The 17,318-nt window shown below is 47.5% G+C and overlaps 1 protein-coding gene across 1 annotated transcript; it reads left to right on the top strand.

The window, feature by feature from the left end:
• Positions 1 to 5,014: 5,014 nt before the first annotated feature.
• On the top strand, positions 5,015 to 7,562 carry CUNH2orf74 (chromosome unknown C2orf74 homolog). Its single transcript, XM_005070369.2, has 5 exons — positions 5,015 to 5,184; positions 5,283 to 5,478; positions 5,842 to 5,955; positions 6,425 to 6,593; positions 7,189 to 7,562. The coding sequence occupies exons 2-5, from the start codon at positions 5,330 to 5,332 to the stop codon at positions 7,360 to 7,362; spliced, it is 606 nt and encodes a 201-aa protein (XP_005070426.1). The 5' UTR covers positions 5,015 to 5,184; positions 5,283 to 5,329; the 3' UTR covers positions 7,363 to 7,562.
• The last annotated feature ends 9,756 nt before the right edge of the window (positions 7,563 to 17,318 follow it).

The following is a 17,318-nucleotide window of genomic DNA, read 5'->3' as shown; positions in this document are numbered from 1 at the left end:
CTACAAATTGAGTTCAAGTACAGGTTCCAAAGGAACAGAGAAACCCTGTCTTGAAAAACCAAAACAAATAATAATAATAATAATAATAATAATAATAATAACAACCCTGGGTCAGATATAGGAGTTAATGCTGAAAGATCAGAGAAGTAGAGCATCCAGTCACTAGTTCTCACCTCTACAGAATCCTCAGAGCAAAGGGGAGATCCTGTCTCTACAAATCATCAGACTGAATGCAATGACCTCCTGTCTCCTCCAGCCTTATATTCCCCTCTCTGCCCAGCCACACCACTCCTGTCTCCACCTCCCTAGTGTGTGTGTGAGAGAGAGAGACAGAGACAGAGAGACAGAGAGACAGAGAGAGAGAGAGAGAGAGAGGAAGGAAGGAAGGAAGGAAGGAAGGAAGGAAGGAAGGAAGGAAGGAAAGAAGGAAGAGAGATACTCAATGTCCAGAGACTCTCTGAAGCCCTCAAGAGTAGCACTTACGGAATCTCAGCTGACTTTTAAGATATAACAAACAAAAGTTATATATACCCTTGGCACTGGAGATGACTCAGTGGTTAAGAGCACCAACTGCTCTTCCAGAGGACCCAGGTTCAATTTCCAGCACCCACATGGCAGCTCACAACTGTCTAACTCCAGTTTTGGTCAATTTAATAGGGGTCATCTATAAGATTCCAGGAAATTATTAAAGAGTCGCTTATCAAGGATTAAACCCAATTTTACAAAAAATGCTCAAAATGAGAAGCAGGAAAAACCTATAGTAATTGAGGACTTACATTATTCTCAACAGGGTCCCCAAAGTCAGGTGCAAATAAGTGAATCCGTGGTGCCATGTCCATAGCCCCAACTATTATTGACCTCCCAGAATGCACATTGGTGGCTCACAGCTATCCAGTTTCAGGGGACCATGTGTGGCCTCCACGGACACAAGATATACACACATGGTACATAGATACACATGCAGGCAAAACACCCATACACATAAAATTAAATGAATAAAATAAATTGTTAATTAGAATTGTTTCTTCCAGAATTCAACAAGTTGTTGTACAATGATAACATTGTCCCATCATTCCAAGACACTCTAAGGTACTATGCCCTACACTGTTTCATGGCTTTGGCCCTTGCTCGTAACTTCAAATGATGCTTCCTATGAGATGCCAACACTTGACCTTCTTCTACTCAGGGCTTATAGATCACCAGTAATCCCTGGCTCTGTAAACTATACATACCACCTCTCCTTAGCATAAACTCTACTGAGGGACATTTCTGGCATGCATTTCTGGCTATCTAGAAATAGAGTGGTAACTGCCTCATGACCCAATAAATTGGATCTTAAAAACCTTGAATGTGATCATCGTTATGATAAAAGCAAATGTGAGTTAAAATGTTAGGGCTGAAACAGATGGTAGACACTGAATGGGCAGGGTCTTGCAGCTGATACCATAGCCTAGCTAAGCAGAGAAGATAAAGGATGAGTCTCTAACAATAACAAATCCTTTGCAGAAAACTCAGTCTTGCTTTAATCAACCTACCTTTTGTCTTCATGCTAATCACAGGCCTATTTTTTTTTTTACAAAGGGGCTAGAGAGGTGGTTTATCAGTTAAGAGCACTAGCTGCTCTTCCAGAGGAACCAGGTTCAATTCCCAGCACCCTAAAAGGCAGCTCATAACCTCTATAATGCCAGTTTCCGAAATCTGATGCCCTCTTCTGGCTTCTGTGGGCCCTGCATGCATGTGATGCACACACATACACACATGCAGACAAACACTCAGACATACAAAATCAAATAAGTAGGAAATGGAGAGATGCATTTAGTAGTTAAGAATGTGCACTGCTTTCACAGAAGACTTGAGTGCAACTCCTGGCACCTACATCAGGTGGCCCACCACTGGTAACTCCAACTCCAGGAGATCCAACTACACACACACACACACACACACACACACACACACACACACACTTTTAAAAGTAGTAAAAATTTAAAAAAATAAATCTTTAAAAAATTGTTATGAGCCAGGCAGTGGTGGCACATGCCTTTAATCCCAGCACTCAGGAGGCAGAGGCAGGCAGATCTCTGTGAGTTCAAGACCAGCCTGGTCTACAGAGTGAGTTCCAGGACAGCCTCCAAAGCCACAGAGAAACCATCTCTAAAAAAATGTTATGAAACAACATAGTAGTTTTTTAATGTTCCATAGCAAAACATGAACAATTTAAGGGCTGAATACAATTTAAATTACATTGGTAAATTGCCATGTGCTTACCAAGAAGGAGACTTTAGGATTAAGAAGTTCTTCTTCTCCCAGACGTGTTTACTTGGAATGTCCTCCAAGGCTCCCTGTCCTGGCAGGCCGAACCACTAACTCCATGGCAAAGAGAAAGGAGAGTAGCTAAGGGTATATTGAGGACATCACACCCTTGAGAACAGCTAGAAGAAAAATCATTTCCAGCAGGTATGGCTAGTGTTTATCTCTGATATTAGATGTCTGCGTGAGAACAGGAACCTAGCGTTCCATGGTGAGGACTCTGCTCCTCCCAGGACTTCAGCTTCCCTAGTCATCCCTGCCAGACGCTGTATGTGCCCATTTTGAGGATGTCTTATGATCTGTCTACTGCTTCTATTGGCTAGTTGATATTTTTCTTTCACTTTTGCTTGCTATGCAATTAATGAACTCGCTCACTCAAAGAAGGAAGCGTGACTTTTGTAGCTCATCCTCCACACAGAGCTCAGGGCAACGCCAGTCTCCCAGAGTGTGTACCCTTTCTGATGCCTGTGGAATGCTACGAGGAGGCTTTGGTGGAATTCCCGACGGAAGCCATGGCATTGGACCTTAATTTTTGGAAAGGTTTTCTGTTGCTGATTTAGTCTCACTGTAGATTTATCCACATTTTCTGATTCTTCATGATTTACACACGAAAGCTTCTATGTTCTTAGAAATTTCTTATTTCATCCAAGTTAGCCAATTTTTTAATATAAAGTTTTATGCTATTCCCTTTTCAAAATTCTATTTTGTTGTCGTGTGTGTGTGTGTGTGTGTGTGTGTGTGTGTGTGTGTGTGTGTTCATGTGGGTGCAGAAGAGGCAGTGGATTCCCAAGAGCTGGCATTGTGGGTAAGTGCGAGCTGGCTGAGGGGGATGCTGGAAACTGAACTCCAGTCCTCTGAAAAGAGCAACCAGTGCTCTCAACACTGGGTGTTTCTCCAGCCTCCTGCTCCCTTTTCTGTTTCGGCTGAATTGAATTCTGGCGCACGTGAGTTTTAAGGCAGGAGTATTTGGCTAGGCTCTGGTGAGCCATCCCTGAGTGGCTGCAGCTTCACTGAGCTCACAGTCTCATGCATTTAAAATAGGATTGGAAGACCAAATTTGGATAGCTCCCTATTTTGCAGAACTATATTAACACATACAAATCTATGTCTGCGATCCCCACATTGCTTTCAGTGAAAGCCCTCAGGGGACAGGCCTATCAGCTCTCAGACATGACTGTGCCCTGTCTGCCTGCCTCAGGTCTCCCCTCTGTCTGTGTGTGAATGACCCTGGAAACAGGAGCAGCTGACAGAAGTACAAACCACGCCAGCACTGCCCCGTGCTGGCACTCACATTCAGGCCTGGAAGCAGCCCATCCCCCTTTCACACTAAGGGATTGTATCCATACAGTGGAGACACAGAGTCCCAGCGTTAGGAACACTGTCTGGGGTTTGCATAAGTATATACCTTTATGACCATTAGGAGATCTAAACAAGTCATTTCCCTCTCCTCAAAAGCATCCTTTATGTATAGAAGACGGGACAGACTCCAGGTCTCACAACCACATGGAGCAGGAAGTGTGATATGAGCTGTGTGCCTCCATGTATGAGCGCTGACTGGAAGAGTCCCTCAGGGACTGTCCCAACTCTACTAGGAGTGGCAGCAATGTCCTCAGGCTGTGCAAAATTGTCCTCCACCCCCACACACTGTCCAAGATGGAGAGGTTACAGTCTCCACTTTCTGAAGGAAACACTTGCTCTAGTCGACCTGACTATGGTATGAAGCTGTCCCCTCCAAAGTTCACCTCTGACTCTGTCCCCAGGGTACTAGTGTTAAGGGATGGGTTTGGCAGAGCCCTGTGGACTCAGCTGTCCCAAACAAGGGCTTGTGGAAGAGAGTGTGCTTTGCCACACAGATGCAGAGCACACTGCATAGAACACTCCTTCCCTAGGGAGTATGACACTAGGCGCAGGCGCAGGCTAGAGGGAAGAAGCCTGCCTCACACTTCCGCCTGCCTCAGCTGTGAGGAATGCATTTCTGCTTACTTCATGCTGTCCACGTGTGATCCTCGGAAGTCACAATGCCAAATGGACCAAGTCTCCCCAGTAGCCTCACCCCAAGCTCTTTAGGTACAGTTGGCTGCAGTGGCAACCGCCCTTTTGTTTTGAAGCAGGGTTTTCATACATGGCATTTTAAACATAATCTCCCCATCACCCCAGTTGCTGGATTAGGATTGCAGGCCTATGGCACCGTGCCCAGTATTCTTACACCCTTTCTCAAATGCTTTCATCTAGAAAAAATCCCACTCTGCTTTCCCTCACTGCCATGGGCATCACTCGTGCCTACCTGGTTAGGTCACCTACCTGGTTAGGTCAGGCCTGCATTCATCATCTGACTTGTATTCCTGCTTCCTCGGGCTGTGAGTCTAGGAGGGCTGCCCAGTGAGATGGGATGAAGACTGTCGTCATTCCTTCTGAGAAAAGTCCTTAAGAGAACACAGGGCTATAGGAGGGGAGTTTTATAGGGAGGTGGGTTGGTTGATCACATCTGTGAAAAGATCAGTCAATGAGGTTTGAGTCAGGAGAAGAAAGCTGGAATCTGGAAAATTCTGGTCTGAAAAACAGCCAAGACAGTGCCAAGTGGCCTCCACCCCACACCTCAGAGAACAGCCGTAATCCCAGCCCACAGAGAGAGAGGTTAGTGGACCTCCCATCCCCAGATCACGTCTCTGTCTCAACAGTTCCATGGTTCTGTGATGTCACTGAAGAGAGAAGAATGGAGAGCTGGATCCGTCTCTGGCTTCTCCAAGTCCTCTCGCCTTTGGGTTTTGGCAATTTTGGGGTGAGGGGAGGTGAGCTGAGTGATCAGCGTGTCCCAGCTCAGTCTCCCCTCTGGCCACCACTGCCCCTTGCCACCTTTATGAAGAGAAATTAGGCAACGTGAGTCACTTCCACTAAAACCACCCAGGCACCCTTTGTGGAGCTCACCAGAGCCATAGGACAACAATGAAAACTGCCTTTTATTCTTCTGCTTCTAGAAAACATAAAGAACAAGAAATCTGCATTCAAACTGGGCTAGAAAAGAATGTTTGGACAAAATGAGGTTGACAAAATGGACGAGACTTCGAAATCGAACCCTGTGGTCTTTGAGACCACAACCATCACCTTCTTCATCATCCTCCTCATTTGCTTCATCTGTATCCTCCTCCTACTGGCGGTCTTTTTATATAAATGGTATACGCCCCTGTTGATGATCAGGCTTCAAGTTTCAGCACCAAGTGTGCCTAGGAATAACAGGAAACCACTGTAAATAGAACAAGGGGGAACCCGCTGGTGCTGCACACCTGTAACCCCAGAATGTTGGAGGTGGAAGCAGGGGGATTAGTGCTTCAAGCTTGCTCTTCATTACATAGAAACTTCCAGATCACCCTAGGCGATGAGAGACCCGGTCTCAAAACCCCAAATAAAATAGGATAAGCAATGTGGCAACTACCTACTTCCTCCACTCCAGGTCTCTGAAGTGCCAGCTCCCTGCTTAGAGTAAAAGTCCCACCGCGCACCTTGGCACCCTCTCTCTGAAGTCTCACTTGCCTTTAGTTTCAGAGGCAAGATCACCGAGGAGACAGTGAAGCCCCCTTGCACTGATGAGAATGAAGGTGAAGATTGTTTAGCTGCCAATGCAGAGATGAGCAAACCCGAAGATCAAGAAAAGTGAGTCTGGGAAAAGGGCTCAGCGGGTTGGTGGCTTTGCTGGTGAGGCGTGACCACCTGAGTTTGGTTACCCAACACCCACATAAAAAGCAGGGTGCAACAGTAACACCTGTAACCCCAACTGGGGGGCAGAGACAGGCAGATCCCAGTCAGCCCAGAGGAGTTGTGAACTTCAGGTTCAGTGAATGCCTCAAAAAAAGAAAAAGTGAAGAAGTGACATCCAGATGACAACAGCCTCTGATCTCTATACACATCTAGTCAGATAAGCACGCACACACACACACACACACATGCACATGCACACGCGCACACACACATGCACACGCACACACATACACATGCACACACACATGCACACGCACACACATGCACACACACACACTAAAGTGTGGCTATGCTAGCTATTTTTATATGTGGTAACGTTAACTAAGATGCATGAATTTTTAAAAACTGCTGGTGGTTTTCCCAGGGTCCTACTGCACTTGGTAAACATGGACATGCCAGTGAGACCTGGCATTCTTGTCCAAAGACAGAGTAAGGACGTGGTGCCCTCACCCTTAGGAGAGAACAATGAGGCAGAAGAGGACAAACTCGGACAGACATTAGAGCCTTTGAATGCTAGAGAAACCACCAATGAGGTGATGTATGTTCTGCTTTGGGGTAGTTTAGGTTTGATGAAGAGAAGAGTCACCATGTGGGAAAAATAATTAGATATGGCATTGTCAGGCTGGAGACTCTTGTCCTCATCTTTCATTCTTATATTCCTGTTTTTCTTAATATTTCCCTCATTTTGTTTTTCTTATACTCCTGGGATCTTAGGGCTATAAAAGTCCCTATAAGTCATCTCGAATCTAAACTTTATGTCGCATGAAAAACTGGGATGTATGTCTACTGTCCCCCTGCTGCTGAGCTCAGGACCAGCCCTGTATCCTTGAGATCTTTGACATCAGCACACAAACACTTCCAGGACCTTCATGAGCTTCTACATGCCTCCATACCCATCCAAGACAGAATGCTGGCACATATTGCTCTCAACCCTGATGACATCAGTGCAGGCTCCTCTAGCCATAGGAATGGGGCAGCTGTGCAGGGTGGCGTATCACTGCTGCCTGTGCCGTCTGAAAATACCTTCTCTATTCTTGTTCACAATGTGCATTTGACAATGCTCTAAAACCCGGGCTCAGCATTTTCATAGGTCAGCCATTCATACAGTCTGTCGTGTTCCCATTACAGGGTGATAGCACTGAGAAAACACCCGAACAAGACTACAGAACTCCTTCAGTCACTGAAAGCCAAAGGAGACCTCTAAAGGGGGTGACGTTTTCTAAGGAAGTCATTGTTGTGGATCTAGGAAAGGAATACCCCACACCTCGAAGCTATGCTCGAGAGCATAAAGAGAGAAAGTGAGGTGCAGAAAAGGCGCCAGTGAGAGAAATGGAACCTTTGGCTGGCATGGGGTTAACTGAGAGCACGGGGTCGTGTCAGAGAGGCAGTGCGATGAGAAAAGAGCAGACGCAGAGGGTATTTTACTTTTGTCGGAAAGAAGTGAACTGTGCGAAATTCTGTACGTAAAATACTGAGCTCAAATATAGTTTTTAAAAAGCAAATCTGGGTTTGGTAAATCAACTATAATAAATGTCCTTAAATGTCTGTCTACTACAGCACTGTGTATTGTGTTTGTGCAGGGGTTTTAGGAGGCCAGCTTTGGATGCTTTGATCACAGGCGTTCATGATCCGATGTCACAGTAGTTGTCACCATGGGAAGCCCTAATGACTAGGTCTGGGTCCTCTGTGCATTGAATACAATCCAGAACTTTTCTTGTATTGACCATTGCATTATAAGATTGGCTCAAAAAAATGAACCAACAAAAAATACTGCTAAATTGGCAAATCTTAGAATAAGTCATTCTTGCTGGGTGTTGACGGTGCACACCTTTAATCCCAGCAGAGACAGAGGAAGGCGTATCTCTGTGAGTTCGAGGCCAGCCTGGTCTACAGATCAAGTTCCAGGACAGCCTCCAAAGCCACAGAGAAACCCTGTCTCAAAAAAAGAAAGAAAGAAAGGAAGGAAGGAAGGAAGGAAGGAAGGAAGGAAAGAAGGAAGAAAGAGAGAAAGAAAGGAAAGGTAGAAAGTGTAAGCCGTTCTTGATTTTTGTCATTTAAAAGAATGACCATAGGACTACAATAAATGTGAACAAAATATATCAGGCCATAACAGACAAAAACCAGAGCCCACTGCTGGCTCCGGGGCTCCACACATCGTTACAGCCTGTGCTAAATCAATGATGAGCGAGTGAGGGCTGCAAAAGTCAGAGTGTAGGACCAGCGTGAGCAGGTTTTGAACAACACGCCATGCAAAGAGAACACAAAAGACACAACCTAGCCGTGTCAGTGTGGAAAGTGTGCCACCTGGAGCTCGGGGCTGCCATCAGGAGAGCTGAGGGTACCTGGGGTGTACTGAGCAGCCTGGTGGCTGACGGAGTTCCAAGTGAGGTAGAAGCGCCATAGATGGTCTGCACTGGGAGGAGAAGCTGTAGAAATATTCAGTCTCTGTTCTCAGCAAACATTTTAGTATTTTATCTAAAGCTGACATTAAGATTTTGACTTTCACTATGGTAAAACACATATAACTAACGTATTGTTCAGTGGCAGTAAATTCATTTACATTGTTGTACAATCATAGCCATCCATTCATGGAAATCATCTGATAAAGCTGGAATTCTGCATACCAGTATTAGCTCCTGGTCCCTCCTCCCCAGTCCCTGGTGCTAGGACTTTGTCCCTGTGAATCTATTTCACACACCTCACACAAGTATAATGTATGTGTGTTTCCTTCTGTGACTGGCTTGTGTCATTTAGCACAGCATTCTCAGACGATTTAGCTGTCGCTACCCTCCCTGTAAAGCTGAACAACATTGTGTGTACACCATGCTAAGCTCACCCTCCCTCCACTGATGGACAGTGTGGAGCTAGCTCACCCTCCCTCCACTGATGGACAGTGTGGAGCTAGCTCACCCTCCCTCCATTGATGGACAGTGCGGGCCCATTTTATTTTAGAAATCTGTTCCACCCTGCCACGAGTTCAGCAGAGCCCAGAATTTCTATTGTCTTTTAGATGTCAGCTAATAGCTGCAGGAGGTTCCGGCCTCAGTTAGAGAGTGTCTCCTATTCTGAATAGCAATAGTCTTGGGTCAGGGCAAGTCTACACCACCCTGAAGGCTACTGAGATGTGCTGGTGTGGGGTGCCCGAGGACTTAAGTGCATGCAGAAAATGAGTGTCTCTAGGATTAAGGGAAGTAATTGCTGTCTGTCCTTCATACATGATAATAGATGTCTTCTGTCATTGTCCCCACCTTTGGACGGTTACTTAAGATAATGAATCAATAAACTGGGCACCTTCACCTTCAGTGTTAACTGATTGCCCTCCTGATATGATCAGATGTCTCTGTCTCTTCTCTAATGCCATTGCATAACCAGCTTTCCCGTGTCCACACTCCCCCACTCAGGGTCAAACCTGGGGCTGTTCAGCTGGTTCTGATCACAGCCCTGAAGACATCAGTCCACGATACACATGGCACTTAATGTTGATTTAAATTTCATTGGTTTTGTGCTGCTGTTTGCATTTTACTTGGCTTTTTTGTTGTTATTTTGGAGTCTAATTGTCAGTACTCAGGCTTACATTTCTATACATTTAGGTAGAACAGTGACAAACAGTTTAAGGCAGTAGTGAGGATAGGGATCCATGGATAGGGCGTTGAAGAACAATGGAGGTTGCTCTAGAGACAGCTCCAGGAGGACACAGACCTGGCACTGGGAAGAGCGTGAAGTGACAGCGTGAAGAGACTGCCATGTTGGAACCTTAGAGGAGTGATGAGTGGTATAAAATCGCCGAATGATGGTTGGATATGGTGGTGTGCCTGTAACCCTAGCACTTGAGAGACTGGGGCAGTAGGATTGTGAATTTGAGGCCAGTCTGAGCTACATAATGAGACACTATCTCAAATAAACAAAATAAAAATGCTGATGCCCATTGACTCAACAACAACAACAACAACAAAAAAAACAGAAACAAAAACAAATAAACAAAAACCCACTGGGTTTGGTACAGCACTCGGGAGGCACTGGAACAGTGACTTAGAGCTATAACCTGATTCACAGGCTGAAGAAAGAGCAAGGGAGAAAAACTGAGCCTGGCATGGGGTTTTGAAAATCTCAGAGCCTACCCCCGAGACACACCTGTTGTTGATTGGTAATTCTTTGAGAGCCCGCCACCCAGCTCCCAAATAAATCACACATGGAGGCTTATTCTTGCTTATGAATGCCCAGCCTTAGCTTGGTTTATTTCTAGTCAGCTTTTCTTAAATTAGCCCATCTACCTTGTGCCTCTGGGCTTTTCCCTTTCTATTACTTTGGTATATTGGTGGGGGATGTCCTTCTGTATATATATTTCTCTTATTGGATGGAGGCAGGAAGATAGGCGGGGCTAGGAGACAAGGAGAATTCTGGGAAAGGGAGGCAGGAGGAGACGACATGTAGCCAGCCAAAGGAGTAATAAGTCCAGGTATTCTCAGATAAGCCAAGACCACGTAGAAATACATAGATTAATAGAAACAAGCTGATATTTAAGACAGAGCTAGCCAGTAAGAAGCCCCAGCTATTGGCCAACAGTTTAATAATTAATCTAAGTCTCTGTGTGTTTATTTGGGGCTGAGAAGTGTGGTGGGACCAGCTGGACGAGTAACTGATGGCAACAGTATATCTTACTTTCACTTGTGCGTGGTGACTGACTGGGTGGCTGGCCCCTAGTGTCCTCTTCTCCTTGCTTGCTCTTGGTCCTCCTTCCTTTCTCCCAGATTTTCCCTTCTATTTACTCTCTCTGCCTGCCAGCCCCACCTATCCTTTCTCCTACCTAGCTATTGGCCATTCAGCTTTTTATTAGACCAATCAAGTGTTTTAGACAGGCAAAATAACAGCTTCACAGTTAAACAAATGCAACATAAAAGAATGTTATACATCTTTGCATCATTAAAACAAATGTTCCACAGCATAAACAAATGTAACACACCTTAAAATAATATTCTACAACATTTCCCCCATTTTGTCTAAATAAAAATAAAAAATTTTAACTTTAATATAGTAAAACTATACATAACAAAAACAGTTATCAAGTAAGAACTATATTTACAATATTCAATCCATTTGTATTTAGTAAATTCGGAGAAAGCACTCCAGTATCCATTCCATCTTACTGACTGCAAAGTTTTTATATGTAATTTACTTTCTGTTTGGGTGGAGCTCTGACTGGGGACACACCCCTCACTCTACCCAGTCCCAGAAAGCCTGTGAAATGGCGCCTCCTCCCCTAGAGATACAATGATTAACAAGAAAGTGGCACCATTGAAAGTGAAACCTTTGTGTTCCTGGGATAATCGATACTGTCTAGCAGGAGTTAAGACACTGGCAGTGATTAAAAAGAGACCCGCATCACTGGGGTGAAACCTTGCAAGTGTTTCCTCAGGGTAAGCATGCAGAAGCTACCTTCCAGAGGTGGCCAAGGTTGGGCCTCGTGCTGGCAATATAAGTGTCACGGGGGGGGTTGGTTTTGAAGCCGCAAAGGGGTCATGGGGAGCAACTGAGGATTGGCACTGTGTGGCAGGGCTGGGGTCCCTGAAGAGAGCCCAGGAGAGGCTACTGATGGAAGTACAGCCCGGTTGCAGCGAGAGACCCCAGCGCCATGGGACGACCACTGAGCAGCAGTGGAGGCATAAGCAGAATAAACCCTTCCTCCCCGACTTTCTTTGGCTGTGGTGTTTCATCTCAGCGACAGAGCCCTTAACTAAGACACCCTGGGCATGAAACCCAGGCTGCATGCGTGGTAGACAAACACTCTCCCAAGAGCCACAACAGCTCCCAGAGCTCTTCAGCCACTTCCTTTTCCTACTTCAAAAAATATTGGATTTGGATGGGAGAGATGGCTCAGTGGTTAAGAGCACTGGGTAATGTTGTGCCCAAGTCGCAAACTCCCCAGAGACTGCCAGGAAGACAGACCCACCAAAATGCAAAAGCAAGGTTTTAATTGTTCATCCAACCATGACAGGGACCCCGTCAGCAAGCTGATGCAGCAGCCTCCAGAGGGAGTGAAGGTCCCTGTCTACTGCTAGGTTTTATAGACAAAAGTTACAGGATTACATCAGTAGGTACAGGTTGGTTTCCGATTGGTTGACATTTGGGAACAATTAGGAACATTTCTCAAAGTCATGTTTTTGGCATGAAATACCTGTGTACCAATTATTCTCATTGGTCAGTGCTGAGAGGGAACATTCTGTGGTTTCTATGGCATTTTCTTGTTACTTGCAGGTGGCCTGTTGTGCATAGATACCAATAGTTTTCAGAACTGTATCCTGGAGACTACAGGGGAGGTTTTGGTCCCCCCTGGAGTTTCTTCTGTGACCAAACAGTTCCCAGAAACCAAGTATCTAGGAGGTTGGGGGGGTGGTCTGGAGTTTCTTTGTGTTCAGTTTTGGCCCTAGACTCCTGGATGCCAGAGGATCTGGAGTTTCCTTGCGTCAGAGGCCTACGTGTCTTTTTCTGTAGCCTTCCATGGCTGCTAAAGCAGGGGCTGAGTGAGGGTCTGGTCCCTTTATTTCTAAATTATTAGAAGTGAAGCCTTTTAAGTTTAGTTGACCCCTTTCAGTTCAATTTCCAGCAACTACATGGTGGTTCACAACCATCTGTAACTCTAGTTCCAGGGGATCTGACACCCTCATACAGACACACATGCAGGCAAAACACCAATGCAATATATATATATATATATATATATATATATAGTATATATATACATATACACACATATATACACATATACACACACATATATATACATATACGCACACACACATATATATACATACACACACACATATATATATATGTGTGTATATATATATATATATATATATCAAGCCAGCTGTTAGTGATCACACACCTTTAATCCCAGCACTTGGCGTAAGGATTCAGGCATTATGCTGTGTTATGATAAAGCTTGAGGGGAACCTTGGTGGATTACAAGGCAGGTGAGGGTGACCATGCTTCCATGAGTTAGGGCCGTGGTCTCTCGCCTTTTTGGCCCAGTGAAAAACGTCAGTACTGGGTGACCTCGCATCTCTCAGGCTCCGGGAGTGCTTGACAGATTACAGAATCAGCCTTTGCCTCTGGTATCCGATCCTCCCTTAGTCTCTGGGACGCTGGAGATGATAGGCTTTGGATCTTCTCTGCCTCACTCATGGAAACTGAGCCCTCATGTCAAACCATGTGCCGACTCATTGGCACCTACATTCTACCAGTGATCATAGTTGGAAGTCTGTTTCCCTCCTGTTACCGGCAAGCTAAAACTTTCTCCAGCCTGCCACAGCAGCGTCCTGCCACCTCCCACCATGGCCAAGCCTCCCTCCGCCTGGGACCCGCCCTCGGCCTGGGACCCGCCCTCGGCCTGGGACCCGCCCTCGGCCTGGGACCCGCCCTCCGCCTGGGACCCGCCCTCCGCCTGGGACCCGCCCTCCGCCTGGGACCCGCCCTCCGCCTGGGACCCGCCCTCCGCCTGGGAACAGTTTTGCTAGGCATCTTATGCTCCTGTTTGTCCTGTCTCTGCTGCTGCTCTGTCCAGCCCAGGATGGCGGGGTCCTCTTTCCCACACAGCTATGCTACTACCCTGTTTCTCCACGGCACAGAAGCCAGCGACTCCCAGCGGACTGGCCTGAGACTAACGAGTCTGTTTGAAAATACTTTTGTTTCCTGCCCATTTTACATCTTGGGACCCCTCAGGAGCCCTTCCCTCATCTTACAACCCCCTCCCATCTCAAGTACCAGGACCTAAGAAAAATATTTTCCTAAACTTAACCTTGACCTCTGCTCTGCCAACATCTTGCCAGGTCTAAGAGGCACCAGAGAGTTCCCTACAGCCTGGACTGTGATGGAGCAGCCAGCTACCCCAGGACATGGCAGCACCCCAGCTTTTCGGGTCCCCCAAAGATGGTCAATGCCCCCCAGGTCAGCAGGAAGCAGTCTTGAGAACTCGACACCCCTATTCCCTAACCTGCCATCCTAACTCCTCACCTTTTTAATAATAAGTAAAGGTGGGAACATAAGGATTCAGGCATTACGCTGGCCTGCCCCTGTCACCTGGCAGAGTGCACTCAGGCAGTACCCTGGTCAGCCCAGGTGCAAAGGGCCCCTTTAAAAGGAAGACCCCCGTCCACTTACGTTCCTCCTCTCTTTCCCACTGTTCCCCGGGACAGGCAGGACTTTTCCTGTCTCCCTCTTCTCCTCTGTCCTCTCTCTGTGTCTCTTTACCTCTTTCCTCTTTCCCTCCCCCTCCCCTTTCTAACAAAACTTCTCACTAAGCTCTGTCTGCCTGGCGTGTGTGTCCCTGCCTCGGTCACCCTCGCCTGCCGTGGAATCCACCAAGGTCCCCCTCACGCTTTATGATAACACTTGGGAGGTAGAGACAGGCAGATCTCTGTGAGTTCAAGGTGGGGCTTCATGGCCTGCTGGCTCCTTCAGCACATGAGATGGTCTCGGGGAAAGCTGTTAATTGTAATAAGGTCCAAGACATTACACAGCAAGCGGAGACAACCCAGCCACTTTTTAAATTGGTTACAAGAAACTATGATTCAATATACTCGCCTTGACCCAGCTTCCCCAGTGGGATCCACCGTCCTGACCATCCATTTTATTTCTCAATCAGAGCCAGATATTAGAAAAAAATTTTAAAAGGCTGAGGAGGGTCCCTGACCCCCCCCCCACGGGAATTGGGGAAGATGGCATTTAAGGTTCTAATGCCCAAGAGGAGGGAGCAGAGGCTTCCTGACAGGCAGGGCTGCAACATAAGGCTGCATTCCAAGCTCACCCCTTGGCAGCCGCGACCCTACAATGGGGACAGGGGAAGTCCACAAGACTCCATCCCACGAGAGCTCTACCCAAGTCAGTCCTTCCAGAATGCAGCTACAAGTGTGACCAGTAGGGCCATTGGCTATGGGATTGCCCGATCCTCAGCCACCAACGAGGTCATGCACCCCCATCTGTCGACGGCCTGGGCGCTGGAAATTGGAATGTCCCCAAGTGGGCTCGTCCTCTATGCCATGCCACAGAGGCTTAGACTTGGTGGCTCCCATCACCCTCTCCAAGCCTAGGGTAATGCAAGGTAGGGGAGAGTCCATTGCCTTCCTAGACAGGAGTCCCTCCTCCCCACTAAACCCCTAAACCCTCTGGCGATTCTACTCATGCTCTTCCAGTCACGCCCACCCGCCCTGTACCTGGTCGTGATCTTCTCAGCCGCTTTGGGGCCACACTCACCTTGGTCCCTACATGCTCTCCTGACTCCCGCCCTCTCCCCATAGTAGCATCACACGTTCCTACCCCCAGACTGTGCTGCCCCTCCCTCCCGAATCCAGTGGGTCCCCAAGAACTGGGATATCTCCACCGCTGTGGTCGCTCCTCACCAGCAGCCATCCTAGTTCGCCTTAAGGACCCCTCCTCCTTTCCTTCCAGACCTGTTTCCTCTTTCTGAAACCCACCGCTGAGGCCTCAAGCCCATATCTCAGGGACTTTTTAATCTATCAACTCGCCCTGCAACACCCCCATTCTTCCTGTGCGTAAGCCTTCTGGTGCTTTAAGGCTTGGCTCCAGACCTCAGCTGTTCCAGGTCATCCAGCGATGAATAACTCTTACACACTTCCATTCAGCACTCCTTCTGCAAACCCCCACTTACCGTCCTGGACCTGAAGGATGTCGTTTTCACTGTCCCTGTGAATCCTCACCCACACTTACTCTTGCCCTATGCTGGGAGGACCCCAACATCCGGTCCTCCAGACAGCTCACATGGACTGCTCTCTCTCCGGGTTTTCAGGACAGACCTCATTTCTTTGGCCAAGCCTTGACCCAGGGTCTGTCCACCTTTCACCCTGGTTCTAGCACACCCCTCCAATGCACAGATGACCTCCTTCTCTGCAGCCTCTCCCTGCCCCTGTCCCAACAGGCCACCTCTTCTAACCTCCCTTGGCTCCCTGGGGTGTTCAGCTCAGTTTGGGGTCTAAGACCCTCACCTCCTACAGACGCCAAGCCCGATGGGATTTACAGCCCCGGCCGTGTCAGCTCAGAGTCTGACGGGATTTTTCTGCTAGTGGACCACTAGCTTTACCATCACAGACAATCCCCTACACCAGGCAGCCCCTCGACCGCCATCTGCCACTCTTCTCTCTACTGCAAGACGCCCTTCTAACGGCCCCCTCTTGTTCTCCCAGACCCCACCGACCTCATCACCTCTACACGGATGAAAGGCCGGGAGTGGCCACCCTTCAGATAGGGTCATCACTTTTCTGTCCCAACAGCGGGATATCGCTGTCTGTGAACAGCAGCCATGCTTGACCGCTGTGGCAGCAGCCGCTGAGCTCACCCAGGAGGCCTTCAAGATCACCCTGTTTCAACCAGTTATGGTGACTCCACCGCCTCTCAGACCCTCTGAGTCACTCCTCTCTCTCCTTCCTTGGACCCTCACGAGTCCAAGTCTTTCACTTATTGTTTCTACAAAACCCCAAAACCTTGGCCTCCAGCCCTGACCTATACCCTGCAACCCTCCTTCCCGTCCCTCCCTCCTCTGGTACCTCTCACTCCTGCACAGAGTCCTAAGCTCACCCCAGCCTGCTCTCTTAGACCAACCTCTCACAAACCAAACCCCCAACTCACTCTCTTTGTTGACAAAAGATCTCTTATAGACAGATCAGGAAGCTACCAGGTGTATGCCGTGATCACTTTCACCAAAACAGTTGAAGCGACCTGCCTTCACAAAAGGCTGAATTAATCGCCTTGACTACTGCACTCCATATAGCCAAGGGGCAACAGGCTAACATCTATACTGACTCTAAATACTCCTTTTTAGTAGCCCATACCCATCTGTCCTTTGGAGGGAAGGGGGTTTCCTCACTACCAACGGCACACCCACAGTTAATGGACCCCCTAGTAGCCAAGCTCTTGGAGGCCCCCTGATGCTGCAAGGATAAACAGCACACTTGTTGAGGGTATAGGTAACTGTTTATTATAGAAACTACTCACAAGAGAAAAGCGAGCAACCCAGATGGGTCAAGTAGTTTTGCGCCACTGAACTGGAAGCTGAAAGAGAGTGAGTGTTCTGTGTTCAGTCTTTTATTCCTTCCTCCTTGCACACCCTAGCCACGCCCAAAAGTGGGCCTGGCTAGTGGTGTAGTTCCACCGCCCTGTCTCTAGTCAAGCCCAAAGTGTGTGGTTAGCGGTGCGGTTCCACCCTTTTGTTACCACATCCGTATGCATCTTTAGAGCGCCACGTGGCT

Source organism: Mesocricetus auratus, unplaced genomic scaffold (genome assembly GCF_017639785.1).
Source record: "Mesocricetus auratus isolate SY011 unplaced genomic scaffold, BCM_Maur_2.0 Super-Scaffold_100029, whole genome shotgun sequence".
NCBI lineage: Eukaryota > Metazoa > Chordata > Mammalia > Rodentia > Cricetidae > Mesocricetus > Mesocricetus auratus.
This window is presented reverse-complemented; position numbering and strand designations above follow the sequence as displayed.